The sequence below is a fragment of the Phoca vitulina genome, unplaced genomic scaffold (genome assembly GCF_004348235.1).
Source record: "Phoca vitulina isolate PV1807 unplaced genomic scaffold, GSC_HSeal_1.0 scaffold30, whole genome shotgun sequence".
Classification (NCBI taxonomy): Eukaryota; Metazoa; Chordata; class Mammalia; order Carnivora; family Phocidae; genus Phoca; species Phoca vitulina.
Genome location: NW_022589733.1, coordinates 19,576,376 through 19,601,933, shown reverse-complemented (window position 1 = coordinate 19,601,933; position 25,558 = coordinate 19,576,376). Strand labels below are relative to the sequence as shown.

The 25,558-nt window shown below is 52.4% G+C and overlaps 3 protein-coding genes across 4 annotated transcripts; 2 read left to right on the top strand and 1 right to left on the bottom strand.

Moving 5' to 3' along the window:
• The first annotated feature begins 41 nt into the window (after nucleotides 1-41).
• COG8 (component of oligomeric golgi complex 8) lies at nucleotides 42-6,714 on the top strand. Its single transcript, XM_032424085.1, has 5 exons — nucleotides 42-520; nucleotides 1,672-1,879; nucleotides 2,703-3,530; nucleotides 5,305-5,473; nucleotides 6,218-6,714. The coding sequence occupies exons 1-5, from the start codon at nucleotides 126-128 to the stop codon at nucleotides 6,484-6,486; spliced, it is 1,869 nt and encodes a 622-aa protein (XP_032279976.1). The 5' UTR covers nucleotides 42-125; the 3' UTR covers nucleotides 6,487-6,714.
• Nucleotides 6,715-6,867: 153 nt separating this feature from the next.
• Nucleotides 6,868-12,065, top strand: PDF (peptide deformylase, mitochondrial). The gene is made up of 2 exons (XM_032424041.1): nucleotides 6,868-7,459; nucleotides 8,325-12,065. Exons 1-2 carry the CDS (start codon nucleotides 6,868-6,870, stop codon nucleotides 8,480-8,482), a joined length of 750 nt encoding a protein of 249 aa, XP_032279932.1. The 3' UTR covers nucleotides 8,483-12,065.
• VPS4A (vacuolar protein sorting 4 homolog A) lies at nucleotides 12,060-22,535 on the bottom strand. 2 transcript variants are annotated; one of them, XM_032424087.1, is made up of 11 exons: nucleotides 22,352-22,535; nucleotides 18,456-18,567; nucleotides 18,225-18,372; nucleotides 16,979-17,040; nucleotides 16,744-16,863; nucleotides 16,081-16,237; nucleotides 15,394-15,542; nucleotides 14,937-15,018; nucleotides 14,487-14,706; nucleotides 13,184-13,324; nucleotides 12,060-12,454 (listed from the first exon to the last, which is right to left on the bottom strand). In XM_032424087.1, exons 1-11 carry the CDS (start codon nucleotides 22,370-22,372, stop codon nucleotides 12,353-12,355), a joined length of 1,314 nt encoding a protein of 437 aa, XP_032279978.1. In that variant the 5' UTR covers nucleotides 22,373-22,535; the 3' UTR covers nucleotides 12,060-12,352. The 2 variants fall into 2 exon arrangements, with proteins under 2 accessions (XP_032279978.1, XP_032279979.1); XM_032424088.1 differs by having other exon boundaries at nucleotides 16,979-17,037.
• Nucleotides 22,536-25,558: the final 3,023 nt, after the last annotated feature.

Here is a 25,558-nt window from a genome sequence, read left to right as displayed (position 1 = left end):
CCCGTAGCCTGGAGGACCGTCGGGAAAGAAAGCCGGCCGGATACGAACCCCCGGCTGCTTCCGGGCCTAGATTCCGAGCCAGCGCCCTCGCTGGGCCGGAGGGGAAGTGACGCTGCTGCCGGAATATGGCGGCGACGGCGACGATCGCTTCGTCAACCACGGCCTCTGCCACGGCGACGGTCACTGCAGCGGCTCTCGGGGAGGTGGAGGATGAAGGGCTCCTGGCATCGCTGTTCCGAGACCGCTTCCCCGAGGCCCAGTGGCGGGAGCGGCCCGACGTGGGCCGCTACCTCCGGGAGTTGAGCGGCTCCGGGCTGGAGCGGCTGAGGCGCGAGCCCGAGCGCTTGGCGGAAGAGCGAGCGCAGCTGCTGCAGCAGACGCGCGACTTGGCCTTTGCCAACTACAAGACCTTCATCCGAGGCGCCGAGTGCACCGAGCGCATCCACCGCCTCTTTGGCGACGTGGAGGCGTCGCTCGGCCGCCTGCTCGACCGCTTGCCCAGCTTCCAGCAGAGCTGCAGGTGCGGCGGGCTCGGCACTAAAGGGGCTTTTAGCAACTGTAATAGCTGACATTAATGATGAAAGAAATAGCTAGCACTTACAAAGCACTTACCATGCATGGGTTAGGCTCTCCTCTGAGCATTTAAAAAATCCATTTAAGCTTCACAACAGCTTTGGAGGTAGGTACTGTTATTCCCATTTAATGTTATGAGTAAGTTGAGACAGCTTAGGAATTGTCGAAGAGGCTCTTGGAAGCTAGTAATTTCCAAGTTAGAACTGGACACCAGCAGCAACTCCCTCATAGGACTGTTGTGAGTATTAGAGAATCCATGCAAAGCACTTACCACTGGGTCTGACATAGCTAACACTCTGCAGTTGTCAGCTATAATCTACACACGCAGACCGTTCAAAACGTCCATTGAGAGAAGGCTGACAACGAAATCTTTCCATTTGGAGGCAGCAAAAATTATCAAAAAAAATCTCCTTTTTCAGCCATATTCTACCTCTCTAGATCCTCAGTCTCTTATCTTTAATTCTGCCTTTCATGGTAAAAGTTTAAGTTTTGAGTCTTTGGATATTTGACAATAGCTTCTGTACCCTTTCCACCCTCCAGAATAGATAGAGGACTTCATAAAGCAGGTCTCTGCAATTATGGAGAAGTGAAGACTGTGGAATTAAAAGTGAACAGCAGCCTAAGAGAAGATTAAGGGGCTGAGGGAATTTGAGGGTGAGGTTGTAGCTTCTAAGCTGGTTAGTGATCACAAAAAGAATAGCTATTATTAACATTTACTGTATGTCAGGTTCTGTGTTAAATGCTTTATACACATCATCTCATTTAATCCTCACAGCCTTATGAGGTGGGTCCTGCTACTATTTTACCAATGAGGAAAGAGTTCAGAGATCCTAAGTACCTTGCCAACACTAGTTAAGTGGCAGATCTGGGCTCACACATTTTTATCGTTTGTTAGTTGTGTGATCTTGGACAAGTTGCTTAGCCTCTCTGGGATTAAAGTTGCTTTAAGGGTAATAGTACTTACCTCACAGGTTTGGTGTGAAGATTAAATAATAAACCATCCAGCTCAGTGTCCAGTTCATAGTAAATGCTTGGTAATTGTAGCTAACTTTTGGATGTAGAGCAGTGAGCAACCAATATTCTCCTGTGTGTTACTAGAAACTTTGTCAAAGAGGCTGAGGAGATCAGCTCCAACCGCCGGATGAACACCCTGACTCTAAACCGGCACACAGAAATCCTGGAAATCCTGGAGATTCCTCAGCTAATGGACACCTGTGTCCGGAACAGCTATTATGAAGAGGCCCTGGAGCTTGCAGCCTACGTACACCGACTGGAAAGGAAATACTCCTCCATCCCTGTCATCCAGGTAGTCAAACTGCCCCAAAAGGACTCAAACTGATGTTCTTGTAATCAGTAATTCTGTGGTCATCACTGAACCTTTAGGCAGAAATCTTAGGGAAATTTTGCATGTTTCATATCGGTTTCTGCTTGAACATGAAACATTCGTTCATTCATTCAACTGATAAATATTAATCATGTACCAGACACTGATCTAGGTGCTGGGAAGACAATGAGACAAAGCAGAGAAGGCCCTAGTTTTCATGAATGTAAGTTGATAGTTGGCAAATAAATAAATAACATGATCCTTTCAGATAATGGTAACTGTCTGAAGAAAATAAATTAGGGAATGGGTAGAAGGAGACTAGGGTGAGGTACCCTAGATAGAGTGGTGAGGAAAGGCTCTGTTGGAGAGATAATATTTAAGCTGAGAACCAGATGATGAGAAGGAACCAGCCACACGAAGATGTGGGGAAAGAGCAAATCAGAAAGTGGAAAAAGGTATAGCAGACTGACGAGGGGACAAGTTGGGCGTGTTTAAGAAATAAGAAGACAGAAAAAACAGAAAAACAAAGACAGCCAGTGTGACAGGATTGCAGTGAGCAAGGGGACAGAATTAGGAAGCGGGTGAGGCAGGAGAACAAAACAGGGCCTGTAGGCCACAGTGAATAGTTACATATGGCCACAGTGAATTAGATCTTTGTTGGTAAGCCTGTACACATCAACTTTAGGAAATCTTCATATACCAGGAAAAGCAGTGGGAACGTTGATCTGCAGTATTCAGGGGTAGTGGAATGGATTCCTGGAAGTGTCGTTCCCAGTGTGGTGTGACTGACCCCCTCTATTGTCAGGGCATTGTGAATGAAGTGCGCCAGTCCATGCAGCTGATGCTGAGCCAGCTGATCCAGCAGCTAAGAACCAACATCCAGCTCCCTGCCTGCCTCCGTGTCATTAGCTTCCTGCGGTGCATGGATGTCTTCACTGAGGCTGAGTTGAGGGTGAAGTTTCTTCAGGCCCGAGATGCTTGGCTCCGTTCCATCCTGACTGCCATCCCCAATGATGATCCCTATTTCCACATCACAAAAACCATTGAGGCCTGCCGTGTCCATCTGTTCGATATCATCACGCAGTACCGTGCCATATTCTCCGATGAGGACCCGTTGTTGCCCCCTGGCACGGGTGAGCACACTATGAATGAGAGTGCCATCTTCTACGGCTGGGTGCTACAGAGAGTCTCACAGTTCCTGCAGGTGCTGGAGACCGACCTTCACCGGGGGATTGGTGGTCGTCTAGACTCTTTACTGGGTCAGTGCATGTACTTTGGGCTATCCTTCAGCCGGGTGGGGGTCGATTTCCGGGGCCAGTTGGCTCCTGTTTTCCAGCGGGTGGCCATCAGCACTTTCCAGAAAGCAATTCAGGAAGCAGTGGAGAAGTTCCAGGATGAAATGAATTCCTACACCCTCATCTCAGCTCCAGCCATCCTGGGCAGCAGTAACCTGCCTGCTGCTGTGCCAGTCACTCAGCCGGGGACACTGCAGCCACCCATGGTGCTCTTAGATTTCCCACCCCTTGCCTGCTTCCTCAACAATATTCTGGTTGCCTTCAATGATCTGCGCCTCTGCTGCCCTGTGGCCCTGGCACAGGGTGTGACTAGGGCCCTGGAGGACGCCCTTGCCAAGGTGAGCACATCCTGTTGGCTCTCTACTGGGGCTTTCTTTGGTAACAGGTGGCCAGACTTTTGTAAAAATAAACCAGTTTATATGGTAGGTGGTTGCAGAGTTAGGCTTAGTGGGGTTTTAGAGATTTTTCTGATTGAGAAGCTCTGGTTAGTCCCCCATCATGGGACCTAGAACAATTCATGAAGTGGCTCACCTGTAATAATGATTCAGTAAAGTATTAGTTTTCTACTGCTGCATAACAAACACAGCAGCCTAAAACAACATACATTTTTTTTTTTCCCAGTTTCTTTGAATTGGGAGTCCTGGGTCCTCTGCTCAGGATCTCACAAGATTACAGTCAAGGTGTTGGTCAGGCCACAGTCTCATCTAAAGCTTGGGGTACCCTTTCAAGCTCACTCATGTTGGCAGATTTCTGTTCTTTGCGGTTGTAGGTTTAAGGCCTTTAGGTCCTAGAAGCCGCCTCACTCCATACAGTGTGGCTTTCTGATTCTTCAAGGCCAATGGAGAGCAACTCTCCTGCGTAAATCTCTTCTTTTAGGGAAATCCTCAACCCTTTTTTAAAAGGCTTATCTGATTAAGTCAGGCCCACCCAGGATATCCCTTGATTGTAACTCAAAGTCAACTGATTAGGGGCTTTGATTACATCTGCAAAATCCTTCACCTTTGCCATATTCTATTGGTTAGAAACAAGCCACACATTCTGCCTGCAATCAAGGGGAAGGGATTACACAAAGGAGTGGATACCAGGGGCTGGGATTCAAAAGAACCATCTTAGAATTCTACATAATACAAGAAATTCTACAACTAATGATATCCTGCACATTTTTTACATATTTAAACCTTTAGATATTGGGATGTTTCTTACAACTTATGGCATCTTATAATTGCTGTCAGCCAGGTGGCAGTGGTGACATGGTTTTATAAAATCTTTCTGGGCCTACCTCTCTCATTCTTGAGCTTGCCCGCTCTCATATCTCAAGAGTGTACTTTTTGCTTTAATAAACTTTCCCACTTGTGTTACTCAAAAAAAAAAAAAAAAATGTTAATGCCCTCCTGTGAGAGAAAGCAAGCATGAGCATTGAAACTTTGTAGTCAGTGAAATTCAGGTAATAGTAATCTGCTAATATTTATATAGAACTTACTCCGTGCCAGGTAGTGTTCATCATATTTTATACCTATTAAGACTTGATCCTCACAACCCTAAGGGGTAGGTCCTGTTGCAGGCCCTACTCTATAAATAAGGAAACTGAGGAACAGAGGGCACAAAGTGTTTAAGTAATCATTTGGAAGTCACAAAACCAGCAAGAGGCACAGTTAGGACTTGGAACCAGGAATGTCAGCTAGGTTGTTCTGTTATTTGTATGTGGATCTTCTTCTCTAGCTCTGTGTTCTTTTATAATTTTCTAGCAGTCTAGCTTCCTGGAACCTCAACTGCCTTACTCAGTAAAAACCTTATACAGTTTTGCTTCATTTTCCTGGATCCAATATAGTTCTGGTCATCTCCTTTAGGAATCAAGAACCTCTTGATGCTTTTCCACTGAAAGTGGAAAGTGTGCCAGTAATGAAACAAGTTGGGTTTGGGTCAGAAATACATTAATGAAGTGACAGAACTGTGGAGAGTGACAATTCTGAATTTAAACAAGACAGTAATATAATGTACTGTTTGGAATGACTTTCTTTATGAAAACTTGAGGGCTGCACATTTGTGCTTAGTTTCAGGTACTGCTGATGCTGATAGACTACTCTAGTGACTGATGGTGCCCTTGTCTCCTAGGTAACCAAAACAATCCTGGCCTTCCATCGCGCCGAAGAGGCTGCTTTCAGCAGTGGGGAGCAAGAGCTCTTTGTCCAGTTCTGCACTGTCTTCCTGGAAGACCTTGTTCCTTATTTAAATCGCTGTCTCCAAGTCCTTTTTCCACCAGCTCAGATAGCACAGACCTTAGGTAAGAGAAAGGAGGGGAAAGATCTTTAAAACTACTTTATTGATGTAATTCATATACTAAATAAAATTCACCCATTTGTAAAAATGTTTTTTAGTAAGCATACAGAGATGTACAGTCATTACCACTATCCAATTTTAAAACATTTCCATCACCCCAAAAAGATCCCTCTAGCCCAATGTTCCCACTGTTAGCCCCTGGCGACCCCTAATCAGCTTTCTGTTACCAGAGATTTGCCTTTTCTGGACATTTCATATAAATTAAATAATACAGTATGTGTATATCTGGCTAAGTGGAAGCAGCTAGTCACAGGAGAACCACCTATTGTAGGACTCTATTTATATGAAATGTCCAGAGAAGGTATTTTAAAAAGATTTTTCCTAACTTGTCTTCACTTCCCTGTGCCCACCCTCTCTGTGCCAGCAGTGGGGGCCGGGGGAGGCAGAGCTTCCCTTAGGGCAGTCGGCCAGTGGCCGCTTCCCCCAGCTTTCTCCCTGGGCCTGGCACAGGGAAGCCAGTGCCTTCTGAGGCTCTTGGCTTTTAACTCGATCCAGCCTCCACGGTGTTATTCCAGATTACCTTCAAAGTCTCGCCTTATAGTATAGTTTCCTGCCCCGTATCACGAAGATGACTTTTACTGTATGGAAATGTGGAAACTGTCCTGTAAGTTTTTCTCCCCTGTGACACATCAATATTTAAATTTATTAAACGTTTTTTCTATTTCACTTTCTCTGCCTTCTGGGTCAGGCATTCCACCCACTCAGCTCTCCAAGTACGGAAACCTTGGGCATGTGAACATCGGCCTCGTCCAGGAGCCTCTTGCCTTCCTCCTGCCGAAGAGAGAGCTGGTCCTCTGTCTAGATGAAAAGGAGCTGGTGCCGGAGCTCGCAGCTCCAGCACCCGCCGCCGAGGACTCAGGCTTGGAGCCCGTCGCTGCAGCTCGCCCTGAGGACGCGCAGGAGCCGGCGGACTCAGCCGAGGCGCCGCAGGCTGAGGCGCCCGGTGCGGACCCCTAGCCGGCGCCCCTGCACCCAGCCGCGGCGCGGCCCGGGGCACGGGATGGCCAGGGCTTCCTGCCGCGCCGGGGGGAGGCGAGGCCGGCCTCGGAGAGCACCGGGCAGCCCTAGGGGGGAGGCTGCAGACGCATTCGTGACAGCAAACGAAAGGGTGACCTCTGCGTCGCGCTCGCCAATGGCTGATTATACAGTAAAACACGGAATTCACTAATAAAGTTGCTGACGTCACGGAGGCGGGCTGAGCTCTGGGGCCGCGCCGGCGCTCCCGGAAGGCGCGCGGGAACTCTGCTTCCCGGCGTCCCCCGCGACGGGAGCCCTCGCCTACGGGGGCCGGGAGGGCGGCGGCGGCCGGGCGGCTGTGCTCGGCGCACCGGGGGCCGGATGGGAGCCGGGCTGCTGCTGGGGACGCTGCTGGCGCGGACGCGTCACTGCTTGGGGCCGGCCCCACCGTGGGGACGGGGAGCGGCGGCCGGCGGCGCCCGGGCCTGCAGTTCCGCGTCCGCCCGGGATGGCCTCGAGGGCCCGGCGCGCCGGCGGTCCTACTGGCGCTACGTGCGGCGTCTGGTGCGGGGCGCGCCCGAGCCGCCGTACCCGCGCGTGTGCCAGGTCGGGGACCCGGCGCTGCGGGCCGTGGCGGCCCCTGTGGACCCGGCGCAGCTGGCGGGGCCCGAACTGCAGGGGCTGGTGCAGAGGTTGGTGCAGGTGATGCGGCGCCGACGCTGCGTGGGCCTGAGCGCTCCGCAGCTCGGGGTGCCGCTGCAGGTGCTGGCGGTAGAGTTCCCCGAGGCGTTCTTCCGCGCCTGCGCGCCGCCCCTGCGCGAGGCCCGCCAGATGGAGCCCTTCCCCCTGCGCGTGTTCGTGAACCCCCGCCTGCGGGTGCTAGACAGCCGCCTGGTCACCTTCCCTGAGGGCTGCGAGAGCGTCGCCGGCTTCCTGGCCTGCGTGCCCCGCTTCCAGGCCGTGCAGATCTCAGGTGCGGGGGGGCCGGGTCGGTGCCTTTGGGGCGGTTGGGTAAACGCGTGCGTCTCTTACCCCCGCCTATGGAGGCGGCGACCTCGGATCCCATGAAACAGTTTTCGCAAAGCTCCAGTAAAGCGCAGACTTGTGAAAGTGCAGGCTCAGCTAAGCCTCCCAGCAGAACCCTGGAGTGGATGTGATTCAAGACTGACCGGTAGGGATGGGGATGGCGGCCAGTGTGACAGCAGAGCCAGCTCCTCGGAGGCGTGGTTTGGGCTGGGAACGCGGCCTAGTTCCGATGTTGCCGCACTCCAAGTCCTCTGCTCTGTGCCCTCTCGCTCGCTGTCTCGCACACATACACTCTACCCAATTGGAGCCATCGTGGTGGAATGGGAGAAGTGGCACCCAGCTTTGCCCAGCCCGGGGTGATAAGCCACAGGACGTTTTGTGGAATCTGATTTGTTGCCGGAGTTGGAATGATTGTTCCTCTTGAGTAGGCCACTTGGTCCAGGTCAGAAAGTAAATGGTACCCCTTTATTTTATAGTGTACCAAGTTGAAAGACTTTTAGGAATTGAAATAAATCAGCAGTATCTCAGAAATGGGAGGAAATGTTCAGAAATGAAGCACCTTAGGAAGATCATTTCTCATCTCAGCCCCATAGTAAGTCCAGCAACCTAATAGTCAGCATTAGAACCACATTGAATACTTGGTAATGTGTAGAGTTGAGGCATCTTTTCTGGGAAGAATAGGGGCTGCTGTCTGCATTCCCTTCTGATGTTGCCTCTTGTCAACAGGAACAGCCAGAGGCAGGGAAAAGGCAAGGAGATTAAAAATGATGCGGTTAAGCATATCCTTACCCAGGCTGTAACTTACTTTGCAGGGCTGGACCCCAGAGGGGAGCAGGTGGTGTGGCAGGCGAGCGGATGGGCAGCCCGTATCATCCAGCACGAGATGGACCACTTGCAGGGCTGCCTGTTCATTGACAAAATGGACAGCAAGACGTTTACAAACATCTACTGGATGGAGGTGAATGATTAAAATTTTCCTGCTGCATCTGAGGATTCTGGAAATGAAAACACAAACACTTGGGATTTGAGCTGGGCATGGCTTGCCTGTTATCAGCTTGATACTCCTCAGGGTTGGCTCTGACAGAAAACACAATTGCCAAACCAAGTTGGAGGAATATATAAAAAATGTTTGCCCTGAAATCATCCATGGACAAAATACTGCCTTCAACGTGAAAAGAAAATGTACTCCCCCAAAGAGGAGACATTTCCTGATGATTTTGTATGGTAAAAAGTGGGGCAAATAACCACTCCTAGTAGACATGATTTCATAGACCTGTATGATCTATCCCAAAGCCAAGATTTGATAACGACATAATCCCAAAATATCTGAAAGCTATGTTTAAAAACACGGGTTAAGACTGCGGTTGACCATCTTCACTAAGTTCTTAGTTTTACAAAGGGCTTGTGTGTGTCTTACCTGCGGAGTCCTTTGCCTTGGACAACAGTTTGCTTGTGTAAGTAAAACAGAACAGAATGGCCACAGTTCATGAAGTGTTTAATGACAGTGTTAACATAAATGAGTACCCACACATTTTACCAGGTTCACAAGTTTTAGTCTCCACCTTCTGCCTTTAATTTAACAGATTTGGGGATGATTTTCCTGCTAAGATTTCTTGGGCAGCTGCTATTTGGCTCATTCTTTTTGTGGAGCTCATGGATCAGGGCTAGGGGAGGGATGATAGTTGATGAAGCAATGAACCTCTTCCTGTCACAATTAGAAAAGAAAGCAAAACTTGTACTTCCTGGTCACCACACTTATTTTGGAAAACTAAATTAGCATCACCCTGACCCATGATTAGCCTTAAGACACTGTCAGAGCTTTGCAAGAGGTGAAGAAACTTGTTTCTCTAGATACTGGTCTTGCCTCATTTCTATGTTGAGTTTTGCAACATGGGTACTCTTACCAGAGTTCTCAAAATCCTAGTACCCATGTAGGAAGTCCAGTAAGTTGTTTAGAAAAAACTTGTTTTAAACAGTAGTTAACTAAACGAACCCAGTATGGCTTTCTCTAAACAGGCCACCCTCTGGGGGCCTAAGAGGTCAAGCAAAAGGGAACCGGCTCTCTCTGCATTAAACTTTGGAAGGGAGTAAGAGCTGGCACTGCTCCAAGGTGAGGTTAGATACTCCGCCACTGCGAAAGTCTGTAGAAAACTCTCATTTATACTATAAACATGGATCCTTAGGAAAATGAGGATTTAGTGACCCTCCTTTCCCTTGGACAATGTTCAGAAGCTCCTGCAGGGTGGCTTCAGAATACTCAGAAGCTTCCTTACAGTGCTCTGAGGTTAACAGTCCTTACTGATGCCTTTGTAATGAGGATCAGTAAAATTTGCCTGCAGCTTCCTGACCTGGGGACCCGAGTATGTGGTTGCTCAGAGTGGACCTTGGAGAAAGCCTGAAACTCTCTATTACTGACAACACGAGATTTACTACTCTAACCAAATCCACCAAGGAGGATTTGTGCAACTAGCTACTACAGCCCAAAGCAGCAAATCTGCATTTCTCATAAAATCTCACCCACCTCAGGGAGATGTATCAGGCACAGTAACCACACATACAGATCAGCATCTCGAGCTAAGGAAAGTTCTAGAAGTCAACTACCGAAGTCAAAGCCAAGGTAGACAGAAGGTTTAAGCCAGAATCCCCACATAGGGAAGAGTGAATTTCAGAGTTAGCATTTAGGGGAGGAAATACCTCTGCACTTGTGAGCCATGTATAACATGGATGGTGAGGGCATGCCATCAGTCTGAGGTGACTTCGGCCTCACATGTGAGTAGGACATTCATCACCCTGCATCCTGTCACTGACGGTGGAGAGAGGAATGGAGAGACATGGCATCTGTGACAGCCGTGAGCAGAGCTATGAAGATGAACCACAGCAGCCCCGGTTTCTGTTAACCCCTGTGACTTGCCAAGGTGTCTGTGCAGTAGAAAGGAAGATTTTAAAAACAAAGCAGGCAAGGACCTTGTGATTCAAGTAAAGGTGACTGGAGGTAGAGTAAGAAAACACAAGTAGCTAAAATGAAAGAGTGGGGCAGTGTCCTGTGTCCTGTGCTGGCTTCTAGTCCCGCGTCACCAACAGTAACTGGGGGCTGAGGGCACCTAACTAAAGCGAGAGCCATGGGAACTCCTGAGTGACAAAGATGCCAACCACGGTTGCTGCCAAGGCGTCACCTGGTCAGGCCTGCTGAGGCACCTGGTATTGAGGCAGGGCGAACGTACCCACACTGGACAGGAGCACCTGGGCCCAAGCCTTCAAGGAACCCAACAAAAGTTGGCTCAATTCAGCCATTCCTGACCAAATCAAAGACCACCATGGTGCAAGGCTACTGTGATCTAAGAGTTGGCCACATCATCAGTTCTGGACAGTCTGGGTTTTAGTAAGACCTGGAGCAATAATCACAGCTTTTGGAGGGGGAGGGGAAGTAGACCAGCCCGATGGCAGGCCTTTTGTGTATTCGTATGCACACAGTCAAGCAGCACAGCCTCCTACTCAGCATTTCTAGGGCTGCCAGCTCTAGAGCCTTGGAGGGGGGCGGGGAGGGGGTCTCAAGATCAGGAGTCACAAATTCAAATGGCCACAGGGCCTAGGCAGGCAACCTGGAGGACTGAAGCAGTGCATGTGGAGATGGGTGAGAGTGTTCTGCTTCTGAGCAGGGCAGCCCCTCTTTGGCTGTGGCCGACAGGCTGCCTCATGGGGACGCAGGCCCAGCATTACCTCATCTCCCAGAAGCCAGAAATCTGCACTTTCACATCAACTCTTGATTTTTCAATGTTGGCAGCAGACCAAACCAAACAGCTGCAGGCCATGTCTGGGCCACAGGCCTCCCAATCTGCAGGAAGAACTGTCCAGGTGCCGCATGTGCAAGGCCCCGGGGTGGGGGTGGGGGGGTGTCTGGCCAGCCTGACTGGAGAACAGGCGTGGGAACTGCGGCAGGTGACAATACCCTCCTCTGATGAAGAGAAGAGTGCGGAGAGAAAACCAAGGGGTCTTTCTAATGGAAGCAAGCATGGCCTTCAAGGAGCCCAGATAAGAATCAAAGATGAGATCACTCAGGTGGCTCAAGAGGGAAAAGGATTTATTAGCCCATTTCCAGGGCAGGGAGCCAGGGGCAGTGGCTGGGTTCAGTGTTCCCACACTGAGAGGGAAGAAAATGCAGCAGTAAAACCCACCTGACTACCTTCACTCCTTCTGAGCTAGAGCTTTGTGCTCACAAAAACCACCCTCTCCTCCTGCAGGGGACACATATGGCCCGGGATGCTGACCTAGGAGGGTGGGAATGGCTTGGTTTTACTCTTGGCCTTCACAGGCAGGGCTTGGGCTGGCACCCCAGGGCATCAGCCATTGTGTTCACAAGGAGTAAAATTCGGGTTGGAAGGGACAGGCGGAGGGAGCTGCAGGCCATCCTGAAGGTCTGCGGCAACCCCACAGTACGGGCTGCTCCCACTCCTTGACGCTTCTGGGAGATCTGAACTTTATTTATAAACAAGACAAAAATCCAAGCAGCATTAATTTAGGGGAACAAAGAAAGGTTTAAAAAAAAAAAAAAAAAACCACAGAGAGGCAGGACAAGGAGTTGGTGAGCATCCAGAAGAAGAGGAGGAGGAGGAGAGGAAGGAGGAAGGACCAGTACTCCACCCAGTGCTGAATGTGCTTGTGTCTCTGCGGCCAGGGAGGCCCTTCCTGCCTGCTCCCTGGCCGGCGGCCAGACAGCAGAGGGGACGCTGCAGTGACGTGAAGACGAGCCCTGGAGCGCTGTCTGGCCACTGACTTGGGGAGTGCCGTGGATTTATTACCCCAATCAACCCCCCACCTTCACCGTCACTGAGTGAAGACATTTTTAACTCTCCTGTCCAAAGTCCTCTGAGAATTTCTTCACTTTCAGGAGGTCGTCTGCATTCACGGTGGGCCGAGTGGTGGCCAGAGACCGGAGCATGTCCGACTGCAAAGACAAGGGCACGAAGCTGAGGAGGAGCCAGGCCCCAGGTCCTCGGCCTCCCCGTGTCGCAGACCCAGGGGGTCCAGCAGGAAGAGGCCAGTGTTCCCGGTCACTCCCAGCCCCAAAAGCAAAGCTCTCTCTGGTTGCCTGGCGCCTGCCTGAATGTCTCCCATGACAGGACCGCTCTTCCCTCCTGGGGCGGCTCATGTCGTTTCCAAACGGGCATATTTCTCGTCTGAGAGAATCCAAGCTCCCCTCACGTCTTAACTCCCGGGAGAAGCTCGCTCTGAGCGCACACCCGCCACCCCGGCCATGCTGGCAGACACCTGCCCCACACGACAGGCAGGGCGTCGGGAAGACCAGGACGAGGACAGGGCAAGACTAGTGCCGTGAGGCTGCCTGTGCGCGGCATCAAAGCAAACTGCCGACAGACGCTTGCTGCCTCCTTCTGGGCACAGAACAAGCCAAAGCCGTGGAATGATGTCGTCACGCCAGCGGGCCTTTATTCTTGCTGAAGAAAATAAAATGCTCATGCTATGGCCTCCGTCTTGGGCCCCCGCTGAGTCTGTAACAGCAGGAGCCCCAGCTGCCCAGCACCCCAAAGGCCATTCTCGGTTTCAGAAGAGCCACGACAGCCCAGGACAGAGAAGGGGAGAAGCCTATTTGTATTTTCAGATCCATGACCCCAGTTTTCTGGGCTCTGTGCAGTCCCTCTCCCAGCCGGCCACTTACCATGCAAACCACAGGCTCTAAGAGTTTGTCACCAGGGACATCCATCCAAGTCATCTCCATGGCCCCTGGGTCCCCTGGTGAGCATGGGGTCAGGAGGTCATCGATCATAACGCTAGGGTTGGTGCGGGAAGGGCCACAGACCTGAAATCAAATAGGAGTTGGGCTGCAGGGCTTGCACCTCAGTGCTTGGGGGAGGGACAGGATGCCTCAGATTTCTGAGTCCTGAAGAGAAGGTGGTGGTAGAGGATGTATGCATGCCTGGCATCAGTCTGAGAAGAGAATGACTCCTTCAGAACTCTCAGGCTGGCAGTCGAAGTAGCTCAACGTAGGATTTCAGAGGTTTGTGATTAGCATGATATTCCAGGCACTATTCTCCAGAATCTCAATTTGTGGCCCAAAGTGTCTTGATATCTTCCTCTTCCTCATTAACTCCATCAAATCTCACCACAAATGCAGTGACATCAAAAATGTTTTTCTAACCACAATCTGCTTTATTGGCAATATCCCCCCAAATATCCCCAAGGCTAATTCCCTCACCTCCTTCAACTCTTGACTCCAATGTCACCTGGGTGGCCTATCCTTTAAGAATACAACTTGCCCAGGCGCGCCTGGTTGGCACAGTCAGTTAAGTGTCCGACTCTTGATTTCGGCTCAGGTCATGATCTCAGGGTTGTGAGATGGAGCAGAGTCCCTTGGGATTCTCTCCCTCTCCCTCTGCCCCTCTTCCCCATCCCCACCCCAGCTCACCCTCTCTCTCTCTCAAATAAGTAAATCTTTTTTTTTATAATACAAGCTGCCCACCCAACTCCAAACTTCAGAAACACCAGACTCCATCCCCTTTGTACCCGCCGATTCTTCAGACACCAAGTGGGGTCCCCACACACAGCAGAGCACTGACTGCAGGTGGCAGAGGTGACTGGCACGGTGCCATGTCCTCTGGCTTCACACAATCTGAGATGGTCACATTGGAGCAAGAAGAGCTATAGGGAAAGAGAGAGCAGTGTAACCCCAGCCCCTACAGCCAGGGGGCTCACTTTATACTTGGCCTTGGTTCTCCAGGAGACCGAAGCTATGTCACTTGAGCAGCCAAGGAATTGGCAAAGAAAGCTGATATCCCCATTCCTGTAACACTTTCTAAGCAACTCCTTGCTGGCTCCACTTACCTTTTTTTAAGTGGGCTCTACACCAGGCTTGGAGCCCAACGTGGGGCTTGAACTCACAACCCTGATCAGATCAAGACCTGAGCTGAGATCAAGAGTCAGATGCTTCACGAACTGAGCCACCCAGGCGCCCCTCCACTCACCTTTTTGAAGTGTGTTGCTGAATGAACTTTCCTGACAGGCTGCATGAGGGAGTCCCGCACAATGATACTGATGTCAGCACCGGAGTAGCCCTCCGTCTTCCGGGCCAGCTCATGGATGTTGGCATCCGTGAGGTTGTGGGGAGTGCTCCCCAGATGCAACCGGAACATCTGGGCACGGGCAGCCTCCTCAGGCAGCGGGATGTAAATCCGCTTTTCAAACCTAGAGAGCGAAGCACATGGCAGGTCTTGAGAAGAGATGGCCTAAGAGTCTTTGTGGAGAGGGCCGCTGGGGCCCTCCAGAAGCTGGCTTCACTGAGGACTCTGCTCAGCCTGCAGACACGAAGAGGCCTCTGGGCAAACGGGGTCAGGCTGCACCCACGGCTGCCAGCAGCAGGCTGACTACAGCTGGAGAAAGACCTCAGCCCCTGGCTCCTACTGGGGAAGACTCACCTCCTTCTAATGGCTGAATCCAACACCCAGGGGATATTTGTGGCACCAAGAACCAGAGTCCCATCGTTGTTATTCCCCACCCCTGTGGAGAAAGGGACACACAGACGCTGAGTCAGAACACCTGCAAGATCAGGGAGCATCTGGGGGAGGTACCTCAGGGCCTTTGTGTGTTCTGATCTGCGGCCAGCCCCGTGCCCCCACCAGCAGGGCCCCAACTGGCTCTGCTGGGCCAAGAGCCTTCTCTGAAGCCCTGCCGGCCTCGGGAAGGGCAGAGGGCTCGTGGGCAAAGGCCGGGATAACCTCTCTGCAGGCCTGTGGAGAGGGAGCGGAGAACGGCTGCACTGACATTTTCTCTCCATCTAAGGATCATCGAACCCAGCCGCAGCTAAACAACGAAGCCCTGCGCTGGCTGCAGGTGGACTGAGAACCAGGGCGGGCGCCCAGCACTGGCACGCACCCTGCATCTGGACCAAGAACTCCGTTTTGATCCTTCGGGCAGCCTCGCTCTCATTTTCATTGCGGGAGCCGCAGAGGGAATCCACCTCATCGATGAAGATGATGGAGGGCTTGTGCTGCCTGGCCAGCTCAAACAGGTTCTTGACGAGCCTGGGAAGGTGACACGTGGGGCTGGGATCAGGACACCCACACCCAGCCCAGCCAGGGGCCCAGTCACTGTTTCTCTCTCCCTTCCCACAGGCAGGTCAAGCCTCCAGTCAGGCCTGGATTTCAGACAGTGGCCATCACAAATCCGCTGGCAGCACGGTTCCATGAGGAACAGCCAGCCTCAGTGACAGCCCAGCTCATTAGCTCTGGATTTAGGACAAGTCCCTTCCCCTCCGCCTAGCCTCAGTGTCATCCTCTGCACAACGGGAGTTGGTGTGGAAAATGCCTGAACTACATGAAGTCCCCAACAGAGGACACCCACCCGATACCCAAAGACTGTGAGTGCCTTTGCCTTCCGTTCCTGAGGGCTCCTCTCCCCCAGCCGAGTGCCCATTCAGTCTCGGCAGGCTGTGTCAGGACACGGTCCCACCCAGCAAGCTAGCAGAATTCCCCTCCGCTGGCTACTTCTCCCTGACACCCACCAGCGGCTCCTCTGGGCCGTGGCTCACGGGCAGGGAAGCAGGCCTGGCAGCTGACTTACTTCTCACTTTCCCCCAACCACTTAGACATCAAGTCTGAGGAGGACACAGAGAAGAAGGTGGAGTTTTTGGCCTCTGTGGCCACCGCTTTGGCCAGGTAGGATTTCCCTGTGCCAGGGGGTCCAAAGAGCAGTATCCCTCGCCAAGGTGTACGCTTGCCTACAACAAAGAATAAACTGAGGTGAGCTTCCTCCTGCCTGGGGAAAGGGAACAGAAAAAAGCAGAGGGAACTTAGTTACTGTAAGTACGGACAGAAGAGCAAAGTTCTACAAGACAACTGGTTCTAGAAGCAAAGGAATAAAGGGACCTGCATTACCTGCTGAAAGCCTGCTCCTAGCCCTGGCTCATGACCCCCAAAACCTTGCAAAGTGACACTGGCTGGCACTGGTTCCTGACCCTACTCACCCACCGGGATGGTCAAGTCAAAGTTCTAGTCGCAAAGGTGTTTCTGACACCAGAGAGGAGCCAAGACAGTTGTGATGGGTAGACCCTGGGGCCTCTCTTGACTGAGAGCCCTGGGAGGGAAGGTTGGGCCCTCACCGCCGGAAGGCCCACAGAGCTGAGTGGTCACCTGCTCCTGGACACCTTCAGAGTGGGAGCCCTGGGCTGGCTTCCTGAGAAGCCTGCTCTTTTTCCATCTGGGCCTAAAGTAGCTCAACTCTTACCTGTGAACAAGTGTGGGAATTTAATTGGCAAAATGACAGCTTCTTTGAGGGCCTCCTTGGCCCCCTCCAGCCCAGCCACATCACTCCACCGAATGTTGGGCTTCTCCATCACAACAGCACCTGCAAGAGGCAAGGTGAGCCTTCCACCTGGAGTCCGACTGATGAGTCTGAGCCGACCCTCCAGGGGCCCTCGCCACATCCCGCTCCCACTGCCACGGGGCCGCGGGCCTCTTACCCATCAGTTGTTCTTGCAATTTCTTTTTCTCTGGATTATCCCCTTCACTGTCACTATCACTGCTGGGAAAGGAGACAGAAGACGACAGACTAAAGCAAGAGGCAGTCGGCAAAGAGGCTCTGAGAGTGAGGCCAGGCTCTCGGTCATGAGCCGCCTGCCCTGCTCAACAGTGGTGACAGACCCACCAGCAGGGGCCTCAAAGATGCTCAGACCACCTGTTAGCGACACTCCCCTCCGCGTCCTCCAGGAAACACTCCCGGAACCCATCCTTGTTTCTTCATTAAGGGAGTAAGAACAGAGATGTGTGCGTCCCCAGAAGGCTGGTGAGGGACATGTGCTTTGGGGGGACTTCAGGAGCAGCTGGATGGGCAACCGGAGCTGTCACTGGCCTTTCACACAGATTCACAACCAGACAGCAGGTGGCTGTGACTCGAAGGAGAGTGACGTTTAAAGAGGGGGACCTGGGGGCGCCTGGGTGGCTCAGTCGTTAAGCGTCTGCCTTTGGCTCAGGTCATGATCCCAGGGTCCTGGCATCGAGCCCCGCATTGGGCTCCCTGCTCCGCGGGAAGCCTGCTTCTCCCTCTCCCACTCCCCCTACTTGTGTTCCCTCTCTCGCTATGTCTCTCTGTCAAATAAATAAAATCTTTGACTTTGGAGGGGGACACAGAGGCCCTGCGTGTGGGTCCAGCCTCCATCCAATGCCAGCTCCATGACCTGGGCCACGTCTGAACTTGAGTCTGCTGCCTCCTCTGTCAGATGAAGAGAGTAGCTCCGAGCATAAGAGCAGCTGACTCCGTCCTTCCTGCGCACCCCACTTTACTCTCGGAGCTTTACCCGCATCATCTCACCCGCTCCTTAGGGCAACGCTGGGCGGGAGGGGGCGTTACCCTTCTTCTACAGATGAGGAGCCTGGAAGCACAGGGGGTCATGGCACGTGTCCATGGTCACCCGGCCAGGAAGTGGTGGCGCCGGGATCTACCCTGAGAGCCTGACTGCGGAATCCCAGGCTTGTAACCTCCCTGCTGGCTTGCATTTCACTCGCAGCTTTTCTGTGCGGATCCAACGCAGCACCGTCCGAGGCAGTACTGTGCCCAGTGCCCGGGGCGAGCAGCTCGGGGCGCTAGCATGTGAGTGGCAGCGCCCCGAAGGAAGGCAGCATTAGCACCAGGAATGACAGCACCAGGAAAAGGACACACGCTCATGGGGTCTCTGCTCCTGGCCGGCTCCTCCACTCCTCTGTACTCACCCTTTGCTCTCACTCTGATTTTCTTTGACTGGCTTCTTGCCATGCTTCTCTTTGCTTCGTAAGTAATCCTTCAGCTTCTCCGCCCGGTCTAGGTATTGCATGCACTTGGCTCGAATGCTCTCCTTGGCCTTTTCGCTGTGTGCCTCATCTGCAAAAGGGGAATTGGAGAGGGTGTGCGCACCCTGCTCTCCAGGGGCTCTGCAGCCCGGGAGGGCCCTGCGTGGGACTCACATTTGATAGCGTGTAGGAAATACTCCACAGCATGCTGGTAGAGCCGGAGTGCCTCCTCGTAATTCTTGGCTTTATCCTCCTCCGTGGCTTTCGTCACCAGATCAATGGCTTTCTGGAAATGCGAAGCAAATACCTCAGTGCTTCCCAAGAGACCCAAAAAGCCCTTGGGGTCCCAGGGCAGCAGGAATCCTGCGGATCTGTTAGTCACACACCATTATGTCGGCCTGTTTTTCCAACATCAACTAGAAAGGCCTTGAAAGGAAGCCGTAAAAGACAGCCATCCCTCTTCACAATACACTCATACGGGTGAAAACAACCTCCTTCTCCATTTCACTCTGGCTTTCAGTAAGCGGAAACCTGACCAAATATCTCAGGTTAGGGCTCAAGGGGAGAATCCACTTTCTATTCCTTGCGTGGACCTGGACCCGGCACCTGGAACAGGGGAAACACCACAACTGATTGCTGTGCGGCTCAGCATGAAGGCCAGGAACCGCACTTGACCTCGAAGGCCAGAGAAGAGCCAGCCCTGGGTTCTACCAGACTGGTCAAAGGGATCTCTATTTCCTCCTACCGGCCCAGCCTGCTTCTCTGTGGGGAAAAAAGAAGATGGTTTTCCTAAACTTGCTACTTAGGGAAGGGATGCTTAGACACGGGTCAGTAACCAGTAGCTCTAGTAAGGAAGGTGCTTGCTGGCACGCCTGGGTGGCTCAGTCAGTTAAGTGCCCGACGCTTGGTTTTGGCTCAGGTCATGATCTCAGGGTCAAGAGATCAAGCCCTGCATCGGGCTCCGCACTCAGCGGGGAGTCTGCCTGAAGATTCTCTCCCTCTGCCCCTCCCCCACTGGCGTATGCACACGCTAAAATAAATAAATCTTTAAAAAAAGAAAAAAGCAAGAAAAGGGCTGGCTTACTCCAAAGACATGTATGTGCTGCCAACTGAGGGGAATGGTCCTCTGGCATCTTCTAAGAACCCCGTGAGAGTATCTTTGTGAATCTCACAAATCCTGTAGGCCTGTGCTCTAGACCGAACTCAAAGCAGGCTGGATCTTTCAGGCAGCTGCCCCACACCTACATATCCAGTTTTAGAAACCACGGCTTCACCAACCCAGGAAGCGCTACCAGAATTATCCTCCTCAAGCTGATCGGCACTAGATGCCAGGCCGGCAGATCCCATTGTACACACACAGTTCCGTCCACAGCAAACAATAAACCTCCTGACCAGCTCTTGGCAGGGCTCAGGCATTTGTGCATCCCTTCCTCATCTGAAAGTAAGAAATCTCAGAAAGACACAGCTAGCTCTACAAAACGAACAGACTGAAGCAGGTTGGGCCAGGTTGATGATAAATGAACCCACCAGGTTGCCTAGATGAGGAAAGGCGAAGAGTGTTGGCTACTATTTTCAAGCTCAGCTACCTCCATTACCTACAAATAGAGAATGGCCAGGAGCCCAGAACCTTCTCGAATGATTAGCTTAAACACAAGCTTCACAGGTCTACTCTTCCCCAACGACCCGCTCTTCTGATGAGACAATGAAATGAATTCTCCTGTCCCTGATGGCTTCTCTTCTCCAGAACAAACATGCCCAGTTCCTTGGACTTTTTCACTCTATATGCCTTCTTGCTTGGGTCTGTCCTTTGGAAAGGCAGGGCTCAGAACAATACTTGAGGGATGCTCTGCACCTCCCTCCGAGATACTTTATTAATTAACGCACCTAAGAGCACATTAGATCTTTTTGGCAACTGCATACAATGTTTCAAAGGCAAGAGGCCTCAGCTGCAATTTGAAGAAGAATAGTTTTGCATAACACAAGGGTGAGGTGATAAATAAAACTGCCAGCCTGCTGCATCTCTAGTAACACATATGGCAAGGATGAGGATGAAGGACAAGTTTAAGGAAGATGTGCTAACAGAAGAGCTGGCAAACTGTAAAGAACCAGATGGTAAATAGGTTAGACTTTCCTGGCCATACAATCTCTGGAGCAACTACTCAACTCTGCCTTTGTAGCCCAAAAGCAGCCATAGAGAATACGTAAATGAAGGAGCAGGAATGTGTTCCAATAAAACTTTATTTATAGACACTGAAATCTGAATTTCATAATTTTCACGTGTCATGAGATATCTTTCCCAGCCTTTTAAAAACATAAAAACCTACATTATGTTAAGTGAGAGAAGCCAGTCACAAAGGACCACATATTGTATGATTCCAGTTATATAAAATGCCAAAAATAGGGGCACCTGGGTGGCACAGTTGACTGAGCATCCGACTCTTGGTTTCTGCTCGTTTGGTGATCTTGGGGTCATGGGATCGAGCCCCGTGTGGGCTCTGTGATTAGCCAGGAGCCTGCTTAAGTTTTTCTCTCCCTCAGCCCCTCCCCCCTCTAAAATAAATAAATCTTTTAATAAATGAACAAATACATAAAGTGCCCAGAATAGGCAAATCCATAGGACAGAAATTAGCTGAGTGTTTGCCCAAGGCTGGGAGAGATACAGGATTTGTGGGGTTAATGGTAAAGGGTGTGGAGTTTCTTTTTGGGGTGATGAAAATGTTCTAAAAGTATGGTGATGGTTGCACAACTCTGAATATACTAAAAGCCACTGAATTGTATACTTTAAATGTGTGAATTTTCTGGTGAGTTATATCTTAATAAAGCTTTTCTTTTTAAGATTTATTTATTTGAGAGAAAGAGAGCCTGAGCAGGGGGAAGGGCAGAGGGAGAGAATCTTCAAGTAGACTCCCTGATGAGCACAGAGCAGAAGCAGGGCTCCATCTCAGGACCCTGAGATCATGACCTGAGCGGAAATCAAGAGCCAGACGCTTAACTGACTAAGCCACGCGGGTGCCCCTTAATAAAACTTTAATAGAAATGTAAAAACATTCTTAACGCACGGACAAAAACCGTCTGGGCAGGGGGGATATGCAGGCGAAGTTTACAAACCCCTGTTATAACAAATCCGAGCTTCTGCTGGTGGATGGTGGGGGTCTGGCTTTGGACTCTAGTTAATTCTTGGCCAAGTGGCCCAGTTTATTCCATGCCTCTGTTCCCACTTTTTCCTCCACCTTCGGATATCTGAATGCTACCCACCCTTTCCGGATCCAGCCAAATGCCCCTTCTTCCATGAAGTCTTGCCTAGCTCCTTCACAGGCTTTATTTTGAGCACTTACTATGTGGCAGGCACTGTGTTAAGAAGGCTTCACCCGAATTACTCAGTCCAGAGCCACTGTCACAACAACCCTACAGGGTATTACCCCAATTCACTGACAGGAAACCCCAAAATCCAAGATCAAGTAACCAGCCCAAGGTCACATGCGGGTGAGTGGTAGAGCCAAGACTGAAGCCCAGGTCCGAGGCCTGGGCATGTTTCTGCCCGCCGGCCCAGCAGCACCGGCAGCACCTGGAGGATGGGTCAGTCATGCATCCAGGTGGCGCCACCCCAGCATCACCAGGCAAGACCTAGGGAATGAATGAAGGGTCGCTGGCCGACAGGAGGGAATCCGAGCCTGGAGAAGGAGCGGGGACTCGTCCTAAGGGAAGCAGGAGGAGGAGGGAGGGCAAGCGGCCCGACTGCGGGGCCGAGCTTCCCGGGCGGCGCCGGTGCGGTCCGCAGGAGGCTGATCCCCGCGGCGGTACCGGGGCGCCGCCGGCTGCACGTAGCGGCCTCGGGGCTCCGCCTGGCCCGGGCGGGGGGTGGGGTGGGGGTGGCAGGGGAGCGGGAGTTCTGGAGACAGCCCGTGGCTCCGGGCGCGTGAAAACAGAAACGGGCGGAGGCGGCGACAGGGCGGCGGGGCGAGGGCCGCGGGGCCGGGGTACCGAGCAGACCGCCCGCCCGACTGCTGGCTCGCAGGCCCCGCCGCGCCTCCTCCGGCCTCCGGAAGCCGAGACCGGCCGCGCCGAGGTACCTGGAGGGTTGACGTTGTCATTTCATCTCCTGGGTCCGCCCCACACCCCGCGGCGCTGCTTGCGGCCTCAGTCCGGCCCCGGGGAGCCGAGCTGCTGGGTCGGGCGCGGGGAGCCCGGCGGCTTGGCGCTGGGCGCGGGCAGGGCTGCCGCTCGCAGCCGGAGCCGAGTCGGACGGCGAGCGAGGAGCGCGGCCCAGAGCGGTCGGGCCCGAGCCGCGCGGCTGCCCCCCGGCGGCCACGGCTGGCACTGCAGGCGCCGCTCCCCGCGGCCAAGGGGCGGCCCGCACTAGGGCCGCGCTGGGGCTGGGCAGGGGGCGAGTCAGGGGCGTGTTAGGGGCGGGGAGCTCAGCGAAGACGGGGTGGGGGCGGGGCGGGGCAGGGCGGGACGTGTGGGCCGCAGGGGCGGGGCCAGGGGCGGGGCCAGAAGCAGGGCTGGCTAGAAACCTCAAGTCCTCGATCCCATTTCTAGTAAAACAGCTCCTGTAGGACAGCTTTTCTTGCACAGTAAACCTAATTCCCAGAGCTTTGGGTTTCTGATGTTTAATAGGGTATGCTAATAATTAGTATCTACCTTGTCTGGCTTTTGGGGGGAATAAATGAGCTAGCTAATGTAAACACAGTGTACCCCACACTGGGGACTCAGTCTCTGTTAACAATTTAAAAAAATTTTTTTTTGAGAGCGCGCGCGAGCACGAGTGGGGAGAGGGGCAGAGGAAGAGGGAGAATCTCAAGCAGGCTCTGACCAGCGCAGAGCCAGAAGTGGGGCTGATCTCAGGACCCCAAGATCATGACCTGAGCAGTAATCAAGAGTCAGGTGCTTAACTGACTGAGCCACTCAGGCGCCTCCTCTGTTAACTATTATTATGATGCTGGTGGCTGTCTAAAGTCAGTTTTTGTTTTAAGATTTATTTGTTTGTTTATTTATTTGAGAGAGTGAGTGAGAGAGAGAGAGCACAGGAGCAGGGGGAGAGGGAGAGGGAGAAGCAGGCTCCCGTGCTGAGCAGAGAGCCCATGTGGGACTCAATCCTGGGTCTCCGGGATCTCCCGGGATCATGACCTGAGCGGAAGGCAGACACTGAACCAACTGAGCCACCTAGGCACCCCTGGTTTTGTTTTTTAATATTAACCCTGCTACTTTTCTCTTTAGGAAAATGGTTTTCTTTTCTTTTTTTTTCTGAGCCAAAACCAAGAGTCGGACACTTACCCAACTGAGCCACCCAGGCGCCCCTGTTGTTGTTTTTTTTTGATAGGTGACTCTAGCCCTACTGTGCAGAACAGCTTGCAGGGATGGGCTGGCTACTGCATGCAAAGCTATTGCTGTAGTCTGGAAGAATGAGGGGAGCCTGCACCAGGGACAGGGGCACGGAGAGACATATAGAATGAGAGATTTTGGAAGACAAATCATAAGCACATGGAAATGTTTTAGATTTGGGGTATGGTGAGGGCAGGAAGGGAAAGAGGTGACTCCTGGGCTATGGCTTCAGGACCTGGACAGATGAGTTGGGGAATACTGAACAGAGACCAGGTTTGGGGGCTGGAGGAGTGAGGAAGACCACGAATTTGAGGTGCCTTTGAATCATCAGGTTTCAGTTAGATGCGTCTGGAAGTCAGAATAAAGATGAGGCCAGAGATAAAGAGCTGAGAGACATCTGGGTATACGTGGCAATGAGATCTCCTAGGGCAGAGCAGAGTGCACGCTGAGGTGAGGGGAGAGCCTAGGACAGAGCTTGGAAGTTTGTTGGCTGACGAGAGGAGGATGAGCCTGCCAAAGAAGCTCAGAAAGACAGCTGGAGAGGGAGGATAGCCACAAGAGTGTTTTGGGAGTCAGGGAAGGAGAGCTGAGGAGGTGGAGGCGGAAACCACCCCGCAGTGGGCTGGCTGAGAGGGGGTCACGAGGAGGCACAACTCCTTCAAGAAGTTTGGGGGAAAGAAAGGGAGGTCTAGAGCATTAGCTGCAGGAGTTGAGGGGTCCAGGAAGGAATCTGTGATGGGTTTTAATGGGAGAAGAGTTGATCCAATAGGAAGGATCTAGTTGAGGAGGCTAATGAACAGGAATGGGATCCAAGCAGAGGTAAGAGGACTGGCTTTAGACATTGTAGTTGGAGGGAAGAAGATAGATGCCTACCTAGGTCAGCCGGAAGGTAACGAGAAGTTGGGAGAGTACCTTGGGGCGGCTGCTGTTTTCTCAGTGAATTAGGAGGAAAGAGAATCTGCTGAGAGAGAGAGAGAGGTGGGAGGCCTGGGGTTTGAGGAGAGTAAAGATGGTTTGAAATCCTTTCAAGTGACCCCAAAATGAGCAGTGTTAGGGGCGCACCTGGTAAAGGTTGGCAGCCTCTCTAAATGAGTAGAGGTCCCAATCTGCCTTGAGCTTTCCTCCCCAGGACTCAGCTATTCAGCGAGATGTGGGACGATAGCTGGGTTCATCCAGGTGGCTGCTGTGAAGGCAGAGCAGCAGGGAATCCACAGGTTTGGGCGAGCGTGCGGCTGCAGTGGGGGCCTATGGAAACAGGGCTGGGTGAGGTGGGAGACGAATAAGGAGAAGGTAAAAGAGCCCATGGACTAATTGAGGACCCAAAAGTTTGAAGGAGCACGCTGGAGAGGGACGCTTCCGTTCCTGGTTTTGGAAATGGCTCTGTTCCAGCAATAAGAGTCTAGGGGGCAACTGTGGGAGTAGGAGGATGGCTGAGCTGGAGCCGAAGGGCCATTGTTCACACACGTCATACACGAGGAGGTTGAAGAACCAAAAGGCCGAGCAAGGTGCTGAGCGTGCCTGTGGACACTGCAGGCAGGATAGTGGCTGCAGTGCTGGGACAGGGCTGTGACGAGCCTGGGTGAGACAGGGAGACACACACACGGGACGAGTCATGGCTTCTCAGCTTCCACCCCGAACCCCGCGCTTTCAGACACTGATGGAGCTGTGGCGGGTGGGGAGGCTTGTATGTGCTGCTACGCACGTGCCATCGGCGCTGTCCATCACTGAGAGGGCAGGGCTGGGTCTTTCCCAGGGCTTGATAGAGGCTCACTTAATATTTGCTGGCAGTGTTAATAATGAATTCATCCAGACGTAGTAAGTGAGCAAATAAAAGAGAGGGCACCTAACCGGTGGATGAGAGTGAGGCCGAGTCGAGAGCAGATTAAACCCACACACTGGCTGGGCTGTACGAGTCGGAAGACCCTGCAGTTAAGGAGGGCTGGGTTAGTCTGCTA